At 41.1% G+C, this 27,143-nt stretch overlaps 1 protein-coding gene across 1 annotated transcript; it reads left to right on the top strand.

The window, feature by feature from the left end:
- Positions 1-10,363: 10,363 nt before the first annotated feature.
- Positions 10,364-24,162, top strand: gapdhs (glyceraldehyde-3-phosphate dehydrogenase, spermatogenic). Its single transcript, XM_063488278.1, has 11 exons — positions 10,364-10,433; positions 18,656-18,715; positions 19,417-19,513; positions 19,759-19,865; positions 20,816-20,906; positions 21,000-21,118; positions 22,744-22,825; positions 22,936-23,087; positions 23,235-23,397; positions 23,490-23,587; positions 23,682-24,162. The coding sequence occupies exons 2-11, from the start codon at positions 18,687-18,689 to the stop codon at positions 23,749-23,751; spliced, it is 1,008 nt and encodes a 335-aa protein (XP_063344348.1). The 5' UTR covers positions 10,364-10,433; positions 18,656-18,686; the 3' UTR covers positions 23,752-24,162.
- The last annotated feature ends 2,981 nt before the right edge of the window (positions 24,163-27,143 follow it).

Genomic DNA, 27,143 nt, shown 5'->3' with positions numbered 1-27,143 from the left:
ATTTGTTTTTATCTGTTCGGTTGTTGTTAATAGTGATACTTAGTTATGGTCAGCATGGCTTTCTCTTTCAGTTTTACTCTAGATTTGTGAGCTACCAGTTCCTTTTAGTCTAAAGTTAGCTGTCACACAAAAACAGTCATTATGATTTCTGGTAAGAGTTCACTCATTTTCCTGTGTCTCGTTCACACACACACTCTCTCTGTGCTTTTTCCTCTATACCCGACTCTCTGTTCCTCCCCAAAAGCCTTTGCTCATCTCTCCCGAGAGCCACCTGATGTTTTCGACAGAAGGTGAGCAAAAGGGAGAAGACACGTTGCATCTCAAGAATGTTGTCTTACCCTTGCCATACCACGTTTTATACACACACACACACAAATATTTGTGAGGGCATTCCACCAACCTGCGTCGTTCTTTAAACCTTACCCCTGACATTCATCCAAACCACTATGTGACTGAACTTTTGCTCTTGTGCTGAATTCAAACCGCAACACGCGGCAGAACAAAGTAACACAAAACATTAATGTTTTGCATGCACATCACTTTCTCCCCAGCTGGAAAACCAGTTAGATGTTGTAATATACACACCACCTATGCAAAAACTGTCCATCTTTTCTGCCGCTGCCAAAGCCTGTCATCTAGAAAGAGGAGAACTGCTTCTGAATCACCTTGACTTCAGATGTGCTGAAGAGCAGGGGAAAAGAAAAAATGAGAGAAATTGGCAGTAAGATGCACAAGGCGGGTATGACTGGGGACATAAAGAAACAGAGAAATAAAATATAATGCAAGAAATGCATTGTTAAAGAAGGTTTAAGATCAGAGAGTAAAGAAAAAACATTTAAGCAAATCTTTAAAAGCTTAGTGTGGTCAAGCTGTGCAAAGTGAAGGGAACTCAGCATACTCAGCATGGTACTCCTCTAACAATGCTGGACTCAAAGTGAGAATTTTTAGGATTTTTACTCTTTCTTTTAACCTGGCACAGTCATTACCCATCATGCAACTCAACCACAGAGCACTGAGCTGGACATTTCAGGTATGTTATGGTAGTACTGACAAATATAGCCTGAAGGCTCAAGCAGAGATGTGGAGTGGGCTGCAGAGATCTGGAAAAGATCTGGCCAAATCACTTCTTCTAAACTCTACAAGCCCTTTGTTTATAATTCCAAAGTGTTCACCCTAGCTGATGCGCTCTTTGAAGACAGAGTAGTTGCCAAAACCAGCATCTGAGCTTTGGGGAATTTTTGGGGGCTTTTAGGTAATGTCAGTAAAGTTTCACTCATGTACATTCAATCACTGTCCTCACCTCTTGGTCTAATCTGATCCAGCCAACACAGCATTACCGATAAATGATAGGACAGGCTAGTAGCTCCAAGGAGAATCTGCCCCATTTTCTTTCTTAGCCCAGCATCAAGCCTAGTCCCTACCAGTGAGGGCAAACCATCAACTCTCTGAAAATGTTGGACATTTTATACCAACTTTCCTCACACAGGATTTTGTCAAAATAAACAGGAGTCATGTGAGTGCCCTTTAAATATCGACCACTCTTCTCTTTTTCTGTTGAGGTTTGACTGGACCATAGACTGTACTTACTTAGACTGTACTCACTAGCCACAGTGACATCACCCTTCAGTTTGTGGGATACGCTTTAGGGGATGGGCCGAATGTTAGCCCTAGAAGTCCCAGGTCCAGTCAAAATGGAACGCCTCCTAGGGTGGTTGAGAATGACCGAACTAAGATCCTATGGGAATTCCAGATACAGATGGACAAGCTGGTGATGGGTAACCAACCTGACATTGTAGTGATGGACAAGCAGAGGAAGATGACCGCAGTGACAGATGTAGAAATGCCAAGTGAAAGCAAAATCAGAAAGAAAGAATACAAGAAGCCTGAGAAATGCCAATGGCTGAGAGGAGAGCTTGACACGATGTGGCAATATATTGTGTTTGATTACCACAAGCAACAGTGGTAATCGAAGCACTTGGTGCAGTGACCCCCAAACTGGGTGAGTGGCTCCAGCAGATCCCAGGAAGAAAATCTGAGATCTCTGTCCAGAAGAGCGCAGTCCTAGGAACAGCAAAAATGATGCGCAGGACCCTCAAGCTCCCAGACCTCTGGTAGAGGGCCCGAACTTAAAAGACTGCCTGCAGGGTGAGTGGGGATGACAAGCTGCCCCCTGCCCACACAAACACACACACATCTTCTCATAAACATCTACAAAATCTAATTTCTTTAACATTCAGAACCCTGCACACCCTCTGCTGGTCATTAGGAAGAATGCAAGTTTAAGGTACATCTGGATGCCTTCACTTTCTAATCTCGTAGGCTATGTTAGTACCTCATCTACGCTCTATGGCCTTGACCTAACAAAATCTTTCCAGTCTATTTTAGCATAATTTGATTTGCTGTATTATTACATTTTTTAGAACCCTGGAATTTCTGTCTCACACATTCGTAATGTTGTCTGTACCACATATATTGTGCATCTCTGATTTTGGTGATTCTTTTATATTATCTTTTTAATGTGCCAAGCTGATCCATAGTTTCTGTTAGAATGTCAAGTACTAAATACTCAAATACTACATATTCACTCCATGATATGTTGCCTGATAGGTTGTTTGTTTCCACAGTACGATCCAGCCAGAGTAAAGAAAGGTTCAAACTGGCACCAGCCCACAGACCGCTGGGTCTGATTGTAGTTTTTGCAGGTAGTCTGTCTCTCAGATAGACTAGAATGCTGCACTTCACAGAGTCGTGTCAGAGCCAGCAGTGTTTGTAAGAATCTGCCAATTTCAAGTTGAGGATTTCAAATCATATTAGCAGATATCCTACGGCACCCTCCAAGAGAAACAAATCTCTGCTGTGATGAGGTGACACTTCCAGATCCTCAGTGCCAGGCCAAAGAAAACACAGGAGAGTGGGAGAGGAAGTGAAAAGATGCAGACAGTGGAGAGATAGGTAGGTAGTTATGAAGGTAGGAATGTAAAGTGTGTGGATGTGTGGACTGATTGATCACAGCTCATTTTGTAATTATAGGGTGTAAAAATAATTTCAGCACATGATATTCTGTTGTTATTTTTGCATTTTTCTTGTATCACTGTCCAAGATCTCAATTTATGTAACCACAGTTGTGTCTGTTTGCGACAGTATTTTCCTACAGACAGCGTACAGTTTCAAGAGGGGCTTTCAACCACAGCAAACGTTCTCCTGCACGCTGCTCGATGTGGATGACGCTGTGCATCACTTGAATGCTGACTGGCTGACGAGTGGACCAGAACAGGGTAAGGGGAGACAGCAGACGTCACCATGAACAGGAGAAGCACAAAAAACACCAAAGAATACAGCATGAAAAGTAAAGACAGCAGCTGCAGTGGACACTTTTCATTGTTTTTTAGCACTCAGTTTCTCTTCAGGTTTTTGTATGTTTGAACATCCCTCTTCTCTGGCTCGCTAACTGACCAACAATATCAGAAGCAAGAGTGGCTCACAGGCTCATTGACACTGCCTTCATCTGACAAAGGACACTCTCTGCAGGTAGACGGGCAGCTTGAAGCTGCCAATGCACCGACAACCCGCCACCACTGCTTAACTAGAATTTCCCAATAAGTGATGGTTAATTAATCCAGTGGTCATTTCACTGGATTAAATAAATCCAGTGAAATGACCTAAAAAATATAATGCATGATTTTTTTTAATGATGGATTTTAAGCTTTCCTTTCTTCTTCCCATTTGACAAACGTCCTGACTGTTTTGTTTTTAAGCATGTTGTACATGTGTTTTGCTTTACTTCTCACCGAGATCAAGGCCACTTTGTGAAGTGGCCTTGATTTACACTGCAGGCTCATCCAGAGCCTGCAGTGTAAATGTTTGGTCTTTTTATGTTCACTTACTTAGAGGCAGCATATTTAAGTCATATTCAGCCTGAGGTAAACTAACATACATTCATGCCTATACTTTATGCACTTTTAGGAGATCAGCTGGAGGTTAAACCCCGTTCTGGAGATACTAATGATGTAGACTTTTCAGAGGATGATTGCCTTTCTCCAGACCTTCAAAGGACACCTCACCATTTCCTTCCCCATTTCTTGAACTCTGCTAGAAAGACTGGAAAATTCTGAAAATGCAACCGTCCCCAGCGCACGTTACACATATAAGTGGTGCGGATGGTTTAAATCTGACTAAAGAAGGCTTTGCTGTATTTCATCTCCCGTCTTCCTTCCTTTCTTGCATTTTCCACTCTGTGCTTTCTTAACAGGCAGATATGCTATAAAAAATAATTGTTATAATGAATGTTTTAACTTTGGCTAAAATCTGGTCCGCTAGACTCTCCGTCCAGACTCTGTGGTTACTGATGCTAAGCAGCTCTTGGCATGAGCGTAACTCTGCGATTAGTGCCCTTTTAAACACTTATAATTCACAGCCTATGAAAATATTATCAGAGAGGGCCAGCTCTCTGCCTGAGGGGGTCAGGAGGTTGTTTTAATGGCACCGTGGGTTCAGTGTGTTGAACTGTTCGAGCTCACAGCATTAGACTTCTCTTAAATCACTTTCAGTAGGTTGAGAAAGTGGAGAAAAACTATCCGAGATATGGTCATATGTGCTGTAATGTAAACGTGAAAATTAGGCATAATGTTCTGGCTATTAAGACCTTCACATAACTGCCACATGTGGAAATTATTTTCAAATTACAACATGATAAATGGTTTGTTTTTTCAGAGTTGTGTATGAAGGAAAGCCTGAATTCTCATATGTTCACATCCGCACATGTGCACACCCACACACCTCTGCTCCGACCTAAATTTCCTGTTAGGTAGTGGTGGAAGGTGTACATGAAAGATATGTCATTTGGCCGGTGGCTGGTTTCAGCTGACAGTTTACATAAGGAAGTTTAAATATCAATAAATACTTTGTCCTGCCACACAGGTGCTTTCCTTTTATAATGTTTAATGTATGGTGTGTGGAGGCAAGAAATGATGAAAACGATCCAAGAAAAGCTGAGTTTATGACATCAAATAAGGCTGTGCTACAACATAATCTATGTACTACAAACAAAACAGGGGCTTAATGCATATATAATGTCTGCTGAATTAGGTCTTGAGGTCCCACTGAACAGTTAAATTTATATATTTTAAGTGTACAGACTGTTTGGGGGGTTTTTTTTGTTTCTTTTTTGTTTTCTTACCTCCAAGTAACTCCCTCCTCACTAATACTGCCATATATTAGTCTTTCCAAGGCAGTGGTCGCAAACTTTTTTTCTTTTTATCAAAAGTATCTAATGTTTTTTACTATCAAAAATACAATTTCTGCAGCAAACACAATCTTTATGTATCTAAATCCATGATTTTTAAGATCTGTGAAAATTAAGAGGATAAGAAGGTTTATTTCTGTTAAAAAGGAGTTCCTTCTTCCCACTGTTGCCAAATGCTTGCTCGAATCTGATTGTTGGGTTTTCTCTGTATTATTGTAGGTTATTTACCTTACAATATAAAGCACCTTGAGACAAATGTTGTTGTGATTTGGCGCTGTATCAATAATTGAATTGAATTGAATTGAATTGAGTCCTCACAGTCTACACGCTGGTGGAGAAGATGAAGATGGAGGCTTGGATGGGGCTCTGAGGGACCCGGGTGAGGTGGAGGTAGGGAGAAGGCAGGCTGCACAAATAAGAGTCTGGAAGCCAGAATGACAGAAGCACAATGATCTTTAAAATGTACAGAACAGAAACTGATTGGCTTGCAGATTAGACTAGAGTAGTGATGCCAGTATTGAGTTTGGCAATGTAAAGAAATCAAAGTGGTGTAAACAACAGACTATGCATAAGCTATCATATTCAACTGGGGTTTTTTTTTTTCCTTTTTTGTCATCAAAGCAGCAGGAAGCCACTGAAGACAAGCTAAAGATCTGCAAGCAGAGCCGGTTATAGCTAAAGATCTTTCAAAATGGAAATCAAACTGGATGAAGAGGGAGGGTTAAAGAAGAAAAGTGTCCATCCTAATGTTTTTGAAATGTATAAAGTGATGAAAGTAAAGTGTTCATCCTATTTTCTGTTTGTGGAGTCCAAAAACAGCGCAGACCTCCTTTTAATATAGTTTGTGAAACCCAAAAATGTTCATTAGCATAATCCCATCAACACGGCTTTTTTTATAACAGGTGTCTGTATAATTTGTTGTGTAGATATTTTTTATGTTTCTTTATTATTTCTTAAATATTTATATACTTCAGTATTTTATATGTGTTTCATGTGTCAGCCAAATATAAATGAGCAACAGCACTGACCTTCAGATGCCACTGTTACTATAAAGGGAAGTTTGCCCCCTGGTGCATGAAACTGAATGTGTGCTACTGTTAATAAATGACCCTGCTGCTCCTCTTTTTCATCAGGTCATCTCATTGTGCCAGTGAAAAACTGAACAGGAAACACTCTGTGTGCCGGCACGCCGTCACACGTACAGCAGCGTGCTATTTAACACAGCTGTTTGTTGAAGTGTAATTTCCCATAAAGTTGACACACTTCATTTATGGAACTAACTGAGCCTTACTAACTCAACACAGAATGGTGTGGTTAATAAGAAAACAGGCTGGCTGAAAGACAAATAGCTCTTAAAAAGTTTTAGAGTTTGTTCTTAGGGTCTCCAGACACTGACGGGAACATCCAGTCCAGCATTTACAGTTACACGCTCACTGGCAGATCCTGTTTCTGTTTCAAACTTCAATATCTTATGTTGCATCTGTGACTCTTTCATACCTCTCTAACCTTGAGCAGAGCTGTTTAACATGACAGCAACGCAGAAAAATCCAAATTTAGTACAGGTTCGATATTTACTGACAAAACCTTTAGGTGCAAATCACAGTCCCTCTCTGTGCTATTCTGCTTAGTTCAGTCACAGCAATCTTTCACTATATTTTTGTTTTGTTTTTTTGAACAACAAAGCAAGCATCTCTCATGTTTTGTTTTATGAATGTTTATGCACATTATATACAGTGACTAACCTTGTTGTCCATTTAATACACTATGTTTAATCTCAGTGGAAAAGATTTCCTCTCCAAAGTATGACACCAGGTAATCAGATGGAGAATATTATGTTTAACTGTTAGACTCATCCAAGCAGAATAATGCACTTGCTGCAAGAAAGAGTGAGAATTTGCAGACAAACAGATCAACATTGAATGCGGGACAGTTTTTTTTTATCATCTGTTTTTATTCTAATGTACGACTGCACAGCTTAGATTGTGTTACTAATGGCATTGATTGTGGTTTTATTCTCTATTGTAAAATGTTCATTTTCTGTTTAATGTGAGACAATGCAGGAAATGTACCCCTCACGTTACAAAGAAATGTGAGTGCTCCTTTGCTTTACAAAGTAGAATGTAAAACCTTTTGCTTTTTAAATGAACATCTCAGGAATATTTGCTTAGCAGTCAGTTAATAGTCTGATAACGTATGCCAAGGGTGTGCGGGGAACTCCATGCCCCAAGGGCTCGTGTCCTGCAGGATTTAGATGTCTTTGATCCAACACAACTTATTTAAAAGGCAAAATTACCTCCTGAACATTTCTTTAAGTTCTCCAGAGGTCTGGTAATGAACTAGTCATTTCATTCAGGTGTGTTTACCCAGGGTGATATCTAAAACCTAGAGGACTGGAGTTCCCCACCCCTGCTGTAGGCATTCGGTAAATACCTGTGAGATAAGATTTTTGTTACATTTGAAGACAAGAACATACTTCTAGTTTTCTATCATTCTGACTAAATGGGATCTAAACATGTTTGACCACACTGCTCCACACCATGTCACAAGATTCATTGTGGTGTCTATGACCAAAAACCTTCATTTTGACAGGCAGATTAAAGGTTTTAGGCAGGTTACAGTCTTTTGTAGATTGTAGTGCTGGATGAAAGGGCTGTTTTGGTAAATTAAGTTTTAGAGCTAAGGTCTTTCAAAATGTTTTGAGAAATATGCCAAAGCAACCCAGAAAGACTCATCCACATGCAGGATCTGGGTTTCTCCAGGAGATGGCGCTTTTGTTTATTTTGTGTGTCCCGAGTGGGCCTCAGGATGGCGCAAGATTTCAAGCGTGTTTACCGTCACTCAAACGAAAATGACTTTGGTCTTTAACCCCGTGAACATTGGTAGAAAAATACATCAAGTACTGTGCAAAGGTTTTAAGCTACCACTTATTTTTCTATATATTGCTAGGAAGACAGGAAATATGTGCAGCAATATGTGCAAACATACATGAAAATACAGTATTTAATTAGGGGAAAAACTGTTTGTACAATTCTAATGAGCTTGAAAGTCAGTTTAGTACCACCTTTATTCTTCATCACAGCCTGAATTCTCTTGGACGAGCTTTCTTGTCATTTCTTTAAGTAGTCTTCAGGAATACCGTTCCGGGCATTTTGAAGGACATTTGAAGAGATTCTTTGGATGTTGCCTGCCTTTTCTTCTGTTCTCCATCAATATGATCCCACAGTGCTTCACTACTGAGGTCTAGGCACTAGGGAGGGCCCTACATGACTGATGGTGTTCCCATATTTGTTTTTCTATCCAGATATGCTTTTACTGCACTGGCAGTGTGTTTGGGATCATTGTCATGCTGAAAGATAAACCTGTTAGAGTCAGAATCAGACTCTTTCCAGATGGTACTACATGGTGATCAAAATGAAAATGTATACTTTTCGGTGTTCATAATTCCATCAATTTTGACAAGACCAGTTCTTGTGTAATTTGGTAGGCCAGTGTTAAGTGGTTTAACATAAATAAGTAAATAAACATTCGTCTGAAAATGGTCAGGTACAAGGATGGGACTGAAAATGAGAAATCATCCAATGTCCAACAGCTTCAGAAAGCCTGAAGAATTATTACTCAAGACCACTTTAATTGTATTTTTTGTATATAAACATTATGTAGGAGTAGGGATAACAGGTATTGATTTATGAATAACTTGACATGACTAACTTAAGCTTATAATATACTACAGTATATTTCTAACTAACTACATATCTTATTTTATTTCTTTAACTTTCTCTTATCAGTCCTTTCATTAAAAATGTAATATACTTTAGGCACACGCACGCAGACACAACCAAAAACACAATTTCCCTAATTAACATAATTCATTGTCATAATTCTCTTTATTTTACACAACACCATAGATAGATAGATAGATAGATAGATAGATAGATAGATAGATAGATAGATAGATAGATAGATAGATAGATAGATAGATAGATAGATAGATAGATAGATAGATAGATAGATAGATAGATAGATGGCGCTGTTAGTCCTTATTTCGGATTTATTTCCGACGCTTCATAGCCTTCGTAGCCTTTTACCGTAACTATAAGGCTATGTGAGCTAAACAAGTTACAGATTCGTTATGATTCGTCACTTTCATTAAACGACATCTTCTAGACGGAGCAGCTTGCTGTACGATGCTGAAACCAAACACTGAATCTATAATGACGAAATTCGAAAAGGGGATGTGAAGCATGTGCAAATAACGTCCCTCCTACTGCACTGCAGGGATTTCCCATTTTATGACTGCACGCATCCTGCCTCACGTAGGCTTGTTCTTAGTCCGACATGTGATCTGAAGAAAAGAAGAAAGAACAGAGCTAGCATATTTACGTGTGTGTGTGTTTTATTAATTCTTTATTATTATTATTATTATTATTATTATTATTATTATTATGCGGGATACTTTATTTTTTATTGCATATTGGTCGTACGGTCATAATCGATTAGTCCAGTTTAGAATACCGTCAGGTCTTCATGTATGACTACGTGACATGTTCATGGCTTCCTACATAGCGCTGCATACATCCATATGGGCTCTCTCACACTCTGCAGTCAGATCAATGCACAATAGAGGCCTGCTAACAAAGCGTTTGGCCCTCCATCCTACCCTCCCACACGTGGAGTGTCACCAGCCTACTTTGTATGCTTAAATCGCACTTTGGCGATCTAAACCAGCTAGTGCGGACTCATGAATTGTTCTTATGTAGCCTGTAACAGCTTTATTAAAGCAAATGTGCCCCATTGTATTACATCAGAGCCTCGTGTAACCGCTGAGCATCTTGGGACATAGGACCAAAATCTTCATCGTTTCATCGCTGGCGTCCTGCCAGCCTCGCTCTTCCAGTCTGTGTATTTCTCTCTCTTATGAATATCACCTTTCATTCTCTACGCAACCCTCGATTCTGCCCTGCGAACAGGCTCTGTGAATAAAGACGTTAACCACACCGATGATTCATTCTTCCGTTACTATGGCAGCGAGGAGACACCGTGAGCATGTAAGCGTTCAGAATGGAGTCCTGACAGAAGATGGCATTACGTCACGTCGCCAGGGCGACCAGGCTTCCCGAGGCACGTGCCTGGTATAAAAGCGGAAGGCGTCTCAGTGAACTGCGCACACAACTCAAGAAGCATCATCCGTGAGGTAAGCCGCTACACCGCTTTGCTTTTCAGCGCAAGGACCCAACTAACGTCTGACTTTTAAGTCTTTTTAAGTATTCAGGTGGAAGAAATGAATTCCGCTCTACTTTCAGTGTTTCACTCCTCTTTCAGGATGTAGCTACGTGACTCGCGGAAGCTGGTGAGCTTATCATCGCCCTGCATCCACGACTCATTAAGTCGGGCACATAAAACGTCGAAGTGGTGCAGAATGAGAGGAAATAGGCCCCACGTGTGCTGTAGGGGTGGTTTATGATTTATTAAGTGTGTCATTTTTGGCAGGATTCACGCTTGTATTGTACAGGAAGAGAGGATGCGGCCGTGGCCTTGCAGTCTGGAGAGAGGCAGGCTGTTGTGTTATGCGTTCTGTCTGCGCCATTTTTTTAACATAATGTGTCATTAATTAAGAAAAAAATCCCGAAAAACACGAAAACAATTCCAATTAGACTGCACTGTGAATTATCATGACGTAATTATCGTGTATTAAGTTTGCTCCATTCATTCGTCTCAGCGGGTAACGTGACATTGGCAGCTCGGAGTGCTGCATCTGCGGAAGTGGATTAGTCTCCATGTTATGTAACCCAATAGAAAAATGAAGCCTATCTCAGAAGCATACTGATCAGTAGAGTTAGGAGGCAGATGTTTGAATGAATATGTCCCGCAGTGATGCACAGGGCTGTAGGGACTTGAAGGTGAAGGTGGAGGGTGAGTGGATGAAGGTGACGCTACGTGCTTCCTCCTGTCTTCACCATGAAGTCTGTCGACGTTGCGCCATTCTCAGATGAGCTGTGCGCCTGCAATTACTGCAGCCTACGTGAGGCAGAGGCCTCAGAGATGAACGAAAGGGCAAAATGAATAAGCTATGGTTTATTTCATGGCAGAGAGGAGGAGGCTGCAACTACCCCCTCTTGACGGCGCAGTGTCGCATGATTCTGCCGCAGTTTACTCCAGACTGGACTGACCTGTTGATGCAGTTCTCTGCTTAGGAGGCCTGTGTTCTCCTTTAATGGCACAGAAGCATACAGGATACAGTTATTGTTCAATTCGTTACTAATAGAAAAGGTCAGATGAGTTCAGTACAGGAGAATTATAATGAAATTACAAGCGTGAATTCATTATTTTAAACTCCACAGAGAATCGTGATGTTTGTCAGTATCTGTGTAGTGATACATTATTTGTGTAGTAATAAATACCATGATGTTGGGTTATTAGTTAAGGTGAACAGTGTTTTGCTGCTGATTGATTTCATGTCCAGGTGTGGTAGGCTACGTGCAGATGGAGAAATGGTTGACTGTTGAAGGTCATCCCTCCGGCTAGTGAAGGTCACAGCAGGCCCAGAGCTCCAGTGCTGATACCGATCAGCCAATAATGTTTCATCTTAGACTCCTTTGTCAGCCTGAAATCATTTATTGAGATTTCAACCATGAAGGGGCACTCACACGTTAGCTCATACTGCTCTACACTGAAGGTCACAGTATCTTAGGATCCTTAGCAGTCATGCTAAGCACTGTAGTCACATCCTGTGCTGTCAAGAGGCCTTCAGGTGATGTGCATGACTGATGATGATCTGTTCCTTTAGATTTATTTCTTCTACAGAGTAAAGAAATATAGAATTTAAAAAAAAATAAAATAAAATTAATGCCGGGGAGTTTAGCTATTTTCTGCCTGTAACACACAGAACATGCTATCCTGAGGTGGAGTTCAACCATGTAATTACTGAGATGTGGCACATGTAGAAAAGCAGGGGCTCATGTGGCCTCTTTGATGTTGGGTGTAAATGTGGGCTTGATTTTCGTGTGCTGTCTGCAGGAAGAACGCTATCAGGCCACGTTAGTCATGCCGGAAAATATTCCCTGCCTTGAACCACTCATTTTAGACCCAGGTACTTGTGGGTAAAACCCTACCCACATTAAATTACCACATCCTGTAGTTGGTGGGTTGTCCCCTCTACTAAAAGTTAGTTTTGCGATGACACGGATTTACAAGTAGCCTTGAGTCATTCTTGAAGCACTTATGAGTCGCTGTTTCTAGATTAATTCAGGTTTTCCACTCAAAGGAGTTTAGTGGATTACAGGCTGAGGTTGGTGTGAGTGTCCCACTTGACTGTGCTCTGCAGACGTCTTATCCACCTGCAATCTTTTTTAGGTTGTGTCTGAGCGAGAAGGAACTCCAGAGTGATTCAGCGCTCTGTGCATAACTGCCCCCAATTTGAGGAAATAAACTCTTGAAAAATGTAGGAAGTAGAGCATGTGGATGTAAGATTGCCTCACTTATTCAGCACAGCACTTCTTATTGATATTACAGTTATAATATATGTTATAGTATGTGGATTTTTGCATAACCAACATCTTTTTAAGACAAGCAGAGAACACCGCATCATTTTACCAACGTGCTGTGGCTTAGCTTATGATATAAAAGGAGGCAAAAGACATGGACTAACACTTAAATATCAGTCAGAAATTAGTGCTGTGAGGACTGTGTGCGTCTGTGATCAGCATAACTGGGATCAGGGAGTCACGTGTCCTTCTGCTGAGTCCTCTGCAGTTTGATACAGCACAGGCTTTACTAATTCATGATGGCTGGTGTGTGCACAAACTCTGTATACAAGTTTTAGTGGATTACCAAACCATTATAGGCCTCATTGTATTCATCTTATCAAAGCTGGTGTATCTGGTCATAGGAATACACAATTGACTGCCACTAATTAAATGCCTAATAGAAAAGTGGGCCTTCTAATCGGCCTGTCCCTGTCCACAGAAGGCCGGTATATTAATTACAACACCAAAATACAACAGTAAAATAGTAAAAAGGAAAAAAAAGCCTTTATTGGAATGGAAATTGCAGTAATAGTATTGTTAAATTATCAAAATATGCCTTTTCCCATATAACTTTAACTCTATAGTGCCCAGCAGTGCATAGTGAAAGTGATACGAACATTTTTATGGCGTTATCTCAGAATAATAACATAATAGTATAGCTCACTGTGACTTGTTTGATTTTTGCAAATCATCCAGAAGCGGGCAAGAACAGAAGACATTACCTAATTGGATAGTGCGCCCGGCCTCTGGCCAATCAACCTACTGCAGTGGAAAACCACTGGAGAGAGAGTGAGGGTGTGTCAGGGGGATAGATAGCTGTGGGGGAGGGGGGTGCAAATAAGGGCAAATGAAGGAGGAAAGCCAGAGGAGTTAGTGGGCAGGAAAAGCACTGTCAGAGTCAGTGAGTTCACTCACTCACTGAAAAATCTTTCCGATGGAAGCCCTTCCAATGAATGCACAAACTGAAGCAAACCAAAGAGTGAGAAAATTAGCTTCAGTCTGCCTCTCATGCAGTCAATAGAGTGAGCTGTGTCTCTCCTTCAGCTCCGTCTCTTGTGTGTGAACAGTGTTACGTAGCAGAACATCTGTGCTACCTCAAACTTATGTCCATATAAGGGTTTGTAGCAAGTTCCTGCAGACCGTATGTTGTTCAAATGAGACATATTTTGAAGAAACACAATCAGTGTTTGTTTTGTCAATCGTAGGTCCTCGACGCTGTAAAAAATGTACACAGAAGGAAAGAAATGCTGTGTCATTATGCTCCACTCCCTTCTACTCCTTTCACTTGCGCGTCCACTCACAATTTTGAGAATTTATTTTTTTCTACCTGCTGCAGACGATCGTCTTTGTCCTTTTTCTGGTCGAATAGTTATGAGTCATCTCTCTCCCTCAACAGTCCCTCCAGTGCACGTACAGCAAACACTGGCGGGGCCTCTATTCTGCACCCCCTCTGCATAAACCTGAGTGAGGAATATAGGCCAAAGCCTAGGGGGTTGGGGGTTGGGGGAGTCTGTGTCGGTGGTGGTGGGGTTACACAGACAAAAGAGCGGTGACAAATAGAGGGATGGAGGGAGGGTGGTGAATTTTAATGATTAGTTTGGGTGGTGGGAATGAGCAGAGGGCAAATGTGTGGAACTCATGGAGCCAACAAAAGTAAGAGAGGGATAACAGCTCGAAGTGCAGGTCAGAAGGGAAGGACAACAAGCATGCACCATATGTCCAGCTATTCAGTATGATCTAAGCTTTAATACCATTCAGTTTTTTATTCCTTTCACCTGTTCAGAACGATTTTCACCACCAGTTTCTTGGAGCAGCCTCGTTCACCTACATTTAGATCAGATCTCAAATTTTTCCCAGTCTTGCATTGACTCTTCAGGTCAGTCTGTCTTTCTGTAAATGCCAAACACACAGTTTGGTGCATCTGCGTGCAATGCATGGTCAGAAAAGTATAGAAGGCTTATGTTCCTTCTTTGAACAATTTAATGAGTATCAGCAGATTGGAAGCTGCAGTTACCAGCGTGTCACCTCTCCGCCCTGCACAGTGCTGTCTTTGTGAGATGTGGCGCGTCTGTGCGAGCACTCTTGGGGGGGTGCGGTGTGGGTAATAACAGACCAGTGCTGTTTGGGCTGACGGTAAATTCAAATGCAATGTCCTCGGTAGATATGCGCAATAAAAACCTGGTGCAATTTAGGCAACCTTTAGTGAAACTATGGTGTTGTAAGTGTTGCACAAAAACCTTACAAAGTGTAATGTAATATGTAATATACCTCACCATTAGCATGATGCAAAGAGTTTTACTGGTTATCATAGTGCTCCTCAAATGGACTACTAAATAGTGATGCATGCAGTCTGATACCAGCGACCTTCATCGTGTCATGACAGAAGTGCCTGCCATGACATGAGCCTGTCTTTAGTATGTGCTCCATCATGCCGTCCTGCAAAGATCTGTCTCCTTGTGAGCGCCTCTGCTATTCCATTTTCTATCTTTAGTTCAGTATAAAAGCCTCTTAAAAAGTAAGAGAGCGGCTGTTTTGTTATGGTTACCCGAGGCAGCTGCTCTGTGTTGGAAAAACTTAGAGCAAGAAGAGAGAAAATCGAGGAGGGAAATGAACTGTGAAACAGGCAACAAGGGCAGAGAGAGGTGGAGGGGGGACCCTGCAGTGTTTTGTGAATGCACAAAAGGTGAAACGTGAGAACTGCGCAGTCATACTGGACCTTCTCCCTCTCTCTCGCCCCCTCTCCATCTTTTTTTTTTCTTGGTGACCTTGTGTGTGGATGCAAGCAGCAGAACACAAAATGGCCGCTCTTGCCTTCAGAGGACGGTGCTGCAAACATGGAGACAAGAAGTCTAATAACTGAAACCACTGAGGCCATCACAGGTCACATCACATCACTTCTGACAGGCTGTTCAATAAATTGATTCTGACTGGAAACAAATGGTGCCGCTCCTCTCTGCATTAATGACTACAGCAGATACATCCAGGTGAAAATAATCCAAAATCATGTACAGTTATTTTTGTGTGAATGAAAGAGAGCGATTATTCATCATAATCTGGCACTCCCTTTATTCTATTTAAAGTGCTCCCACAATGCATTTCACCAGATCCACGACCTGCCCTACTTGCTTGTCAGAGAGACACGCACACATTTGTGTAGACACACATGCGCTCTCTCTCTCTCTCTCTCACACACACACACACACAAAACAGATTAGGAGATTACAGTTGTCTAAAATGACGAACAGCCAGTTCCAAGGACAATCCGCATTGCCCTTACTTACTCTACCTGCCCTGCCACTCGCACATACACACACACTTACATGCACATACTGTCTCACACACACAGCACTAGCATCACCAGCACTGCTTTGATTGTGAACGTGTTATTGGTTGGTGACAAGCTGCAGATGGAAACCTCCCTTAACCCCCCAACATGAGGTTGCATGAGTTGGGAGACTAGACATGATATCAGGATGTCAGGAGTAACGTTTTTAATATAGAGAGAGCGAAGACGGCGAAGGAGCTGAAGTGGTGGAGAGGGGAGGCAGAGCTGGTAGAAAAGACAAGAAGGGTGGGACTAGGAGGAGGAGTAGGAGGTGTAGTGAGGAGGAACCAGAGTGTTCCAGTATGAAAGGGAGAGGAAGGTAGAGGGAAATAGGTCACGCTTCCTCTCTATCAAGTCCCTGCTTGCTCCACATAACTACCTCCTTCCCATTGTTGTCGAAACATGTCGCTGCATGAGGTAACGCCTCCCTACTCCTGCGGCAGTTGCCTGTAAAACACATTTTTGGTAGCCTGTATTTTTCCCCTGTTGGCATTAAACACAGTCACACTCTTGCACACTTTCTGGCTTGTGCTATGCTTTTAGTCATCATACCTGGCTCAAAAACATCATGCAGCTTCGTAAGCGTTCTTCACAGGTGTTAGTGTTTTTGCCTTTAGTGCTAATGCATCACAGAGGGCATCCAGGTATTGTGAGATGACAGTTTACAGTTTTTACAGTGTTGCCTCACTGCTGAAATCACCGAATGGGCTGATGTTGAAATTTGGGCATTTCAAATCTTTTTAAGATGTTGCATACGAAAACGTGTAACCTCACTTCACCCCACATGGCCTCCGACTGAGCGGAGAGGACAGAAACAAGGGTGAGGATCAGTGTAAAACGTGGAGGAGAGAAGGAGAGGAAGACAAAAAACATCTGTAAATTCAAAGTGAAATGGATGATAGAGGGTAGCTTGGCACAAACAGATTTGTGATTTATTGCACATGTGCTTCTTTTTGGTTTTGCCTGCTCATTTCCTGTGGTTGTATGAGTGTAAGGTTATGTATTAACTTGCCACAAATTTTTTTTCTTGACTTCCGGTATATTATATTCATTTTGACACTGCAAGCCAGCAATATATCTGTCCTGCCTAAAGCTGCTTCATTTTCTTGGGGCTGCACCCTGCCTGACTCTGATGTTTTAAAAATTTTATATATCAGCTATTTTTGGCTGTGTTGACAACAGATGGCATTTTTATCTGCCTTATCAATGAATCAATCAATCTTTATTTATAAAGCACTTTTCATACAAAAAACTGTAGCACAAAGTGCTTTACATGGTTAAAAGCAGCCCACCCCACCCCACCCTCCCACTCACTCCCCACACTCTCATTAACATAAACAGTCATGGATACACACATTCCCCCCCCCCCCCCCCCCCACACACACACACACACACTTAAAGAGTAAAATTGGGCTGGGTACGCATTAGCCAAGTGAGGAAACACTATCACAGGGAGCCGTCTGCACCGGGAGCCGGTCACAGACCGCAGCCTCCAGGCTGGGCACGCAGCAGGAGGGAGGCAAAGAAGCTCCCCAGCCAGGCTGAGAAGACCGACAGAGCCCCAGCAGCCACGGTTGATCACAGCCCCGGTGCAGAGAGCCCCCTCCGAGGAAACACTGGAGATATGACCTAATAAGAACATATACAGGATAAAAAGATAAAAAAAATAAAAATAAGAATGGGATACAATATAAATATAAGTATAACAGAGTAAGAAAATAAAAAATAAATAAGAATAAAATCAATAAATATTAGGTAAAAACTAAATTAATAATATAAATAGAATAACAGGATAGAATAAATAAGCATAAAATAAATAAACATTAGTTAAAAGCTAAATTAAAAAGGTGGGTCTTGAGCCTGTTCTTAAAAACATGAACGTTCTCTGCGGCCCTGAGCTCCTCCGGCAGGCTGTTCCACAGATGAGGACCGAACCACTGAAAAGCTGCCTCTCCGTGAGTATGTGGCTGACTTTAGGGACAATCAAAAGGCCAGTACCAGAGGACCTCAGGGTCCGCGAGGGTTCATATGGTAAAAGCAGATCTGAAAGATAAGAAGGCCCAAGACCATTAAGACATTTAAAAACCAATAAAAGAACTTTAAAATCGATCCTGAAACACACGGGGAGCCAATGCAGCGATTGTAAAACCGGTGTAATGTGGGCCCGCCCTCTGGTCTTCGTCAGCACACGAGCTGCAGAGTTTTGCAAAAGTTGCAAAGGTGAAATATTCTTTTTGGGGAGACCAGAGAGCAGCGCATTACAATAATCAATGCGACTGGTAATAAAAGCATGAATCAGCATCTCCGTGTTGGCCCGAGAGAGAATAGGGCGGACTCTGGCTATATTTTTTAGATGATAAAATCCAATTTTGGTTACATGTTTAATATGTGGGATAAAACCAAGCTCAGAGTCAAAAATAACACCCAGGTTTTTCACTTGTAGTGAGGGTTGATATCTGGGGTTGATAGCTTGCTTGTATTTTCTGTCATTTGATGTTCAATATTGTTTAAATTAATTCATTTCAAATGTGATGATTTATGTATTTTTCTTTCTTTTTCTTCCAGGTTACTCCACACTCCCTAAGCAGCAGCCACCATGTCAGACCTCTGTGTTGGAATCAATGGGTCAGTTTGAAACACCACACACACACACACACACACACACACACACACACACACACACACACAATTAAGATGGGTAAGAGTGATTTCTGGTGGTTACAGTAGGATATCATTGAAGCAAAAACTGGGGCTGGGCAAGCATTGGTGGTTAGTAAAGATGTGTTAAAGAGCAACCAAAGGGCAAATGCACCATAACACCATAACAAATTTATTATTAACAAGTAATAACTGCACAGTAAAGCCTGTTTTGATGCTGAAAGGTTTACTGTGATAGTATGTTCTCTTTCATTCAAGACATTGAAATTATTAGCAGTAAACACGCTCCATGATTGAGCCGCCTCTTCCTTTAGCCATACTTCAAATTATATTATATAGTGGTTAGAGTTTGAGGCTATATTTGTTTTTAGAACTAAAAAACAGATGATCTTTTTATGTTCAGAAATAATTTCATCCACCGTAACATTTCTGTAATGTCACATTCACAGATGTGCTTGTAATGAGGGACACCTGTTGTCTATTTTTGAGTAATTGAAAAAGCATGATATGGACATATAAGAGTGTAGTGAAAGTTGCTCGTATTAAAACTGTAAAGTGTTGCTGCAGTGGACATGGACTGATCCCATGGGTGCTGTGACATCCTGAGGAAGTTTCCCACTGTTTTCCCATGGCAACTATTCCTAATCTCTCCATCTCTGTCTCTGCAGATTTGGTCGCATTGGCCGCCTGGTCCTGAGGGCTTGCCTTCAGAAGGGCATCAAGGTTGTGGCCATCAATGACCCCTTCATTGACCTGCAGTACATGGTGAGAAAATCTACTGCCTGCTAAGTTATCTAAATTATTCAGGCTGTGTAGTATAACTCCATGAGATGTTGTCATGTAGGAATGGATGTATGCTGTTTGGGTGAAAAGTTAATCTCACAGTGTTTTTTTTTTTTTTTTCTGAAAACTGCCCAGAAAATTCCAGGAGGGTGTACAACATGTTTTTATGCTTCTTTGTGAAGCACTCCCCATATTAACGTCATCACTGTCATCCCTCCTGCTTCTAGGTTTACATGTTCAAGTACGACTCCACTCATGGCCGTTACCGTGGTGAAGTGTCTGCAGATAATGGCAAACTTGTCGTCGATGGCCAAGCCATCTCTGTCTTCCAGTGGTAAGTAACGACAACGTTAACTGACCCGTGGCTGTTTTCTGCTACAAAGAGCAGATGTAGGCAGGCTGAAAAAATGTCCCAGTTCAGTTCAGATGTTTTTTTTTAATCTAAAGCTGCTTCATTTTTCAAAGTAAACATCCAGTGACATTAGAGGAAGAACATCAGCAATCTTCTCTGACCAGGCATGTGATGAGAGTGGGGAAGAGTGTAGACAGGAGCGGTACAAAGCACTGACTATGGCTGCAAGAAAAGTTGCTGCTCTGCAATTGTGGCATATAAAGAAACAGCGAGTGAGAAAAGGGAAGTGAAGAAGAAGTGGTCAGTTCACTATGGGAAGCCCCCCCAGCAGCTTGAGGATATAATGACTGCAACAACTGAGAGATGATTGAGGGTCACCTGACCCAGCCCTGGGTATGAGCTTTTGAAAAAGGAAAGTTTTAAGTCTGATCTTATAGAGAGGGTGTCTCTGTCCCAAATCCAAGCTTGGAGCTGGTTCCATAGGAGAGGGCCTTTAGAGCTGAAGGCGCGGCCTCCCATTTTACTTTTAGAAACTCCAGGAACCACAAGTGAGTCTCAGAGCGATATGCTTTGTTGGGATAATATGAGGTTTTTAAGATGTGATGAGCCGCATATTTAGCATTTTGCATGTGAAAAGAAAGACTTTTAAAATCAATTCTGGATTTAACAGACAGCCAGTGAGAACAGCTAGTTTGGTTTCTAGTCCCTGTTAGTACTCTCATTGGAGCTGTTTGGATAAACTCAAAGGGGTGAGACAGGATGTTGCTACTTTAGCCAGCTGTATGTAGTAATACAGTACTCCTGTTTCTAGGGGGGTTTTTTAGGATAAAATACAGTAACGTGAATCAGGCAAAAGCAAAAGAAGCTGATGTACAGAGACTTGCTAAATTTAAGGTGATTTTAGACTGATGCAGTTTCTTCTATAACTCTAGTATGAAGCCAGCTGAAATCCCCTGGGGCAGCTCTGGAGCCAAATATGTTGTTGAGTCCACTGGAGTTTTCCTCAGTGTTGAGAAGGCCTCTGTAAGTACACACACACACAAACACACACACACAGACAAACGCAATGACATTCCAGGAAATGTTTCTAACCTGCGCTCTCTCTCCCAATCACAGGCTCACATCCAGGGTGGTGCAAAGCGTGTGGTTGTGTCAGCCCCCTCACCCGATGCTCCAATGTTTGTCATGGGAGTTAATGAGGACAAATACGACCCCTCCTCCATGACTATTGTCAGGTAACATAATTTAACTGTTATCCTAAATTTAGCTTTAGAACCTCAAAAGAAACCCAAAATATCATATCTACTAGCAATGTTCCCTCTAAGCTGCGCGCGTGTGCAATTGCGCACTGCTGGCACGGTCTCTGCGCACAGAAAAAACAAAATCTAACCTGAATTGAAATTAAAACTAAAACTTTAACAATTCTGTTTTGCAGTGTTAGTCAGTAAGTGACTGGCTGCTCCCGTATGGGATTAGAACGATGCCACCTTATCGCATAGTCCAGCCAATAATGCGATTCACATTCGTATATGCGCAACTAATCAACGTGGTTGACAGGCTATGACAGCGTCCTTATGTGCCGACACCGGTGTGGCTGATGTGGAGTGAAGCCACGTTAATGACAACGTGTACAACCATTGGAGATGTGAGCAGGACAGACGGAACAATTGACGGAAAAAGTGTGGACTTTATACCAGTTTTTAAATTGTGTTGATAGGCCACGTAAAACCAGAGTTATGATAAAAATATATGCAATGTTTGGTTTTCTTCCTGAATACTATCGTTGTTTATATTTACTGCGGGAAGAAACGGTAAAAACGGCGTCTTATAAGGAAAGCGCTCTCCGCCTGTGAGCAAAGACAAAACCAAAAAACCCACCCTTTCCTATTCGTCGAAAAATGTACAACGTTGACCAATCAAAAAATGATATGGCAACATGGCATTTAGTTGTTTAGGAAAGGGGGAAGTTTTAGGAGTGACGGCAGTGTTTTGAGATGTGAGAGATTTGTGACGTTTAGCGCAAATCTTGTGTAGTTAGTGTGTAGTTAGTGTGTAGTGTAGTCAATAGTTTTGTTGTGTGTGTCAGAACAATGAGGCGACTACTGAATGTTACAGGTGTTACAGGAGTGATACATCTCCTGTTGTCAGGCCTGCAGGTATCAGGCTGTTGTTCTCCTTTATCTCATAGTGGCCAGAAATAATTTTTTTGAGTGACACAAATAATTTGTGTGGCATCAAATTTGATGCAGAACACCTGATTGTTCTGTAAATAGTTTGAAATGTTTATTTAAAAAAACGCCTTGGCTGCATTTTTAGGTAAACAGCTGCAAAAAACTTTGTTTGCCTAACTCAGTTACTTTTTTTGAAGAAGTAACTATATAATTAATTGCCCAACATTGGTCATTATTTACTGTATTTTGCAGACAGAGAGTTACAGGACTCTCTCCCAGACCACAGACTCATACTCATAATACAAGTCTGAGCTTTATTAAAAAAAAGAAAGAAAGTTGTGTTTTCAAAATTGGAGTTCAAGTTAATTTTACTTCCAATAGTGTTAACATACTACACAGGTCATGAACAAGATTTTTTTTAATTTTCATTGTAAGTGGGCTGAAGCAGTTAATTAAAAGTAGTCTAACATAAATGTAAATGCTGTAATTTGATTATTTTAATAAACCATGTAACTTGGATGGATTCGATGCTGGTGTGACCACAGTGCACACGTCTGATGTTGCTCACAGTGGTCCAAGGGACCGCTCAGGGAGTTTGTGTGTTCGCTCAGACACATGAAAAATTAGAGGGAACATTGTCTACTAGTATATTGCAAAATAACTAATCATGCCTGTTGCTCTGTTCATAGTAATGCCTCCTGCACCACCAACTGCCTGGCCCCCCTGGCCAAAGTAATCCACGATAGCTTTGGCATCGAGGAGGCCCTCATGGTAAGTAAGAGTAATTCTATACAGTATCTGAGTATGATAAGCAAATGTAATATTTATGATCTTCATTTTTAAGCCTTAAAGGTTAATAATGTGTCATGTGATATCTGTAGACAACAGTCCACGCATACACAGCCACACAGAAGACAGTTGATGGTCCCAGTGCCAAGGCCTGGCGTGACGGCCGTGGTGCCCACGCAAACATCATTCCAGCTTCCACTGGTGCTGCCAAGGCAGTGGGCAAAGTCATTCCTGAACTCAATGGGTAAAGACACACACACAAAACATACACACACACGAAGTTTCAGCTGTCTTAGCTGGTGTACACTTTAGCCAGTTGTTGAAGAAATGAAGACTGATAATAAAAAGTGCAGAAATCACTTTTTTGTCCTCTGCCTCCTTCTTTCTGTAGTAAGCTGACAGGCATGGCATTCAGGGTGCCAGTGGCCGATGTGTCAGTGGTGGATCTGACATGCCGTCTCTCTAAGCCTGCTTCATACGCTGAGATTAAGGAAGCCGTCAAGAAGGCTGCCGAGGGACCCTTGAAAGGAGTGCTGGGTTACACTGAGGACCAGGTATTCTATATAAACAGCTGGTTTAATATTGTTATCATCGATCTGTGATTTGCTTTACTTTACGCTCTCGTGGTGTGCTTTGTGTTTGCCAGGTGGTGTCCTCTGATTTCATCGGTGATACCCATTCCTCCATCTTTGATGCTGGTGCTGGCATCTCCCTCAATGACAACTTTGTCAAGCTCATTTCCTGGTGAGTTTTCAGCATGTCCCGTCCAACCCCTCATAGAAAACAGGAAGTCTGAAAAAAACACGCTGACTAATTCATTTTCCTTTCCTCCAACCAGGTATGATAATGAGTACGGCTACAGCAACCGCGTTGCCGACCTGCTGCTGTACATGCACTCCAAGGAGTAGGCACTTCTGTCCACCAAGGAAATCAGCAAAGGGACCACCCCTAATTCATCCTTTACTTCCACCCTTCTCTTTTACACACAAGCCCAACCCATAGTCATAGCATCACAACCATTAGCTCTACTACAGTATATGTAGGCAGCAGCAGTGTGTTTGAGTGTTTATGAGTTATTCTGGTTTTGTTTTATTCTTCTTATAATTCCAAGGCGACTGTTTGGTGAAATTATTTGTGTCCGTGTGCCCCTCTCCACCTCCCACTGCCACCTTAGATGTGTCGTTATGACTCAGTACTATGGTAACTACTGTATCCATCGCCCTGTTGGTGTGTTTAAAGGCTTTATCACCAGTAAAGGAGGAAGTTGAGAGGCAGAACTACTGCAACTCTGCTGAAAAATAAATAAAAGTTGAAAAACCTCACGTTGTCCTGTTTTATGCTTCCAATCAACCAAAATACAACTTGTTTGACTGAAATATGTAATAACAACCATTAACACTGTGATATACAGTAAACAAATGACTGTGTGTGACTGTGTTTAGCCATACTCTCAGATTTTTACCTCTTACTGGCAGACTAATGGATAGCATTAACTGTAGGAAAGAAGCATATAAAACTGCAAATGCTCTTTAGCACAGATAAAGTAAAAAAGTAGAATTACTGTAACAATGATAACAAGAAGACCCATGACATAGCCACTACTCCTGGTCATGACAGCATTTTAAATGAGCTGTTACTGTGATCTTTGGGTATGGACATGCAGAGGAGGAATGGTGGACGCACTCGACAAAAGATCCACACTGAAAATTATCATGATTTGCTTTGAACTCCAACTTCATATTCAAAAGTTCTGGCAAAAGCAGCTGTGTTTTAATCCACAGGATAATATTCATGCATGTGTCTTAAAGACAACCCCCTAGCACACACACACACAGATGTGTTTAGATGCTCTTGTTCTTCAATGAACTGTGCACAAGTAAAGTATATAAAACATATTTGATTCAGATTTAACAACAAAAATATGAGTTGATTTAATTCACACAAGAGAATTGTGGATGCAGATAATATAATGACTTGATTGTCATGCTTAAATGTTTCTACTCATGCACTGCAGAATAGAAACAGCTGTTCTACAGACACTGAGATGTAAATATGGGCTTCTTAACTAATAAGACAATGGCCATGGAAACTAATCACTTTTTTTGTGCATTGATATATCAGTATTTGGACAAGTAGGTCATAATTATAAAAACTAAAGTTGGCTAGTAAATGTCAAAATTTGTTTTGTATACGGAGATAGGGAAAACGTGGGAGATTAATGATACATTGCCAGTTAATGTTGCCATGAGAGAATAACTGCATATTTTTTTACATTAAAGTTCAAGTCAGCTATGCAAAAACGGGACTGGTCACTGAGGACACCTGCTGTCTTTTTTGCAATACTGCAGAAAGGCACAGTCTGCATGCTGCTGTGATGCAGGAACATTTTTTAACTAAGCTTGTCGCTGCCTTGGCAACTTTAATTGCTCTTAAAAGCATCTGACATGCAAAACTCTGAACTCAGCTGTGCTGCAGTGCTTCCTGTTGTTTAACCGTATATATTTTCACCACACTCAGTCGGGGCAACAAGTGCCATGAGCATGTTATATTGATCAATGGGTGTGTATCATGAAGTGATATGAGAATTTGTATACTATTACAGCTGCACATCACTTGCAGCTACAGCAATGGCAGTAAAAGTGAACGTCTGTGACTGAGTCTGAGGGATATCATTCCCATCATTCCTTCTTCAGAAACGCGGATAGTTTTCGAGTATTAGATGAGTATGACCATAAGGATTGTAACTGGTTTACCATCAGCATTAGCACTATGGCCAAGTGGGCAAAAGCTTGAGATTTCATTTCATTTATAAAATAACAACTTTAAAGGTCAAAAAAGTTCTGATGGTAAAATATTACACTAACTTTATAAATAACAATTTCTTAGATCTCATGGCCGTAGACTGCCATTCTTAATGATCGATGGAAACACAAAAGAGGAGGGGGACACACTATAATATTGAATCATCTGCATTGTTGAAAATGTTTATGTTAAAGGACTCTTTTTGTTCGTTTCTTGTTGTTGTTGTTGTTCTTGTGAACTGGACACACCGTGTGACTGAGACCTATCTGACTGCTGAGTCCAGCGTTTTCTCTGAACTTCTGCCTGATAAAGGTGGATTTATCAGTTCTTTCCAGTTAACCAGCATTGAAGGGGGTCTGGTTTGTTTTTTCAGCTTCAGACTAACTTTAATTTACTGCCATTCCCCCGCCCCCCCCCCACACACACAGAGGTAGTTTGTAATCAGTTCCCTTATTTTGTTTGTCTGTCTGTTTGTTAGCAGTCAAGTGTCCACACTTTTGAAGATATAATTTTCCAATTTTGCATGGTTGCTTGGGGGACCTGAGGACCTGACTATGCTAAACATTTTACCATGAACTCTTCAGCAGCTGGAAACTTATATCAGGCAAGAATGGGACCAAATTCCAACACCAAACCTCCAGGAACTCATAACCTTGATGTGCAGAAACAGTTTTGAAAAGAAGAGGAGATGCTACATCGCAGTATACATTTCCCTGTCCCAACTATTTTTTCCCCTGTAGCAAGCATCAAATTTGAAATGAGCTCACATTGTGCATAAAATTGCAAAATTTCACAGTTTGAACATTTGTCATGTTATATACTTTGTGTTGTGAATAAGATGCTGGCTCATGTGATTTGAAAGTCTTTTAGTTTTCATTTTGTTCAAATTTAAAGAATGTCCCAGTTTTTGTGGAATTTGTGTTGAATGCTGCACTTTGGTCAATGCCTGTTGTGTTTAAATCAGCTTTAAAAACTGACTTGAACTGAATTCATGATGATCATTGGTGGATTTTCCCTGCACATGTTTGCCAGTTGTCTTTGTTGTGAGTCTGTTGAATATTTCCGAAAAAAGGGGCCACACAAAAGCAACTATTTTATTTTAATAGATCCATTTTTAAAGTTTTTGAAAAATAAAGTAAAAGTCTTTTTCACTTAAAGTTATATCTGAACAATTTTTCTAAATCTTATAACCCTTGAGGCTGTGGGTCTATAGCTTTGCTCTTTTACTTTCCCCTGTTATCTTCATTTAGCTGCTGGACTTTTGTCATTTGAAACACTAAGAGTTTTCAAGGAGACAGAGGTCAAGGCAAGGATGTCTCATAAAATAAGATTCAAATGCAGGCATTTACCTAACCTTAATTTGCCATCTAAGCGCAGAGACTGGCTGGATTTGAATGTAGAAAATCTCTTTAAAACTTTAAGACACAGAGGAACAGAGCCTTTTACTCCACTGGTTGTACTTTGTGTGTTTATTTAACTTTTGTTTTCATGATTCCCA

This window comes from Pelmatolapia mariae, linkage group LG10_11 (genome assembly GCF_036321145.2).
Source record: "Pelmatolapia mariae isolate MD_Pm_ZW linkage group LG10_11, Pm_UMD_F_2, whole genome shotgun sequence".
NCBI lineage: Eukaryota > Metazoa > Chordata > Actinopteri > Cichliformes > Cichlidae > Pelmatolapia > Pelmatolapia mariae.
This window is presented reverse-complemented; position numbering and strand designations above follow the sequence as displayed.

Bases quoted from the DNA above. Each gene is read 5' to 3' on its own strand.
- gapdhs (XM_063488278.1), top strand. From the start codon at position 18,687: ATGTCAGACCTCTGTGTTGGAATCAATGG. The intron at 18,716-19,416 runs GTCAGTTTGAAA...CTGTCTCTGCAG, and splicing joins CTCTGTGTTGGAATCAATGG to ATTTGGTCGCATTGGCCGCC. The intron at 19,866-20,815 runs GTAAGTAACGAC...CTATAACTCTAG, and splicing joins GCCATCTCTGTCTTCCAGTG to TATGAAGCCAGCTGAAATCC.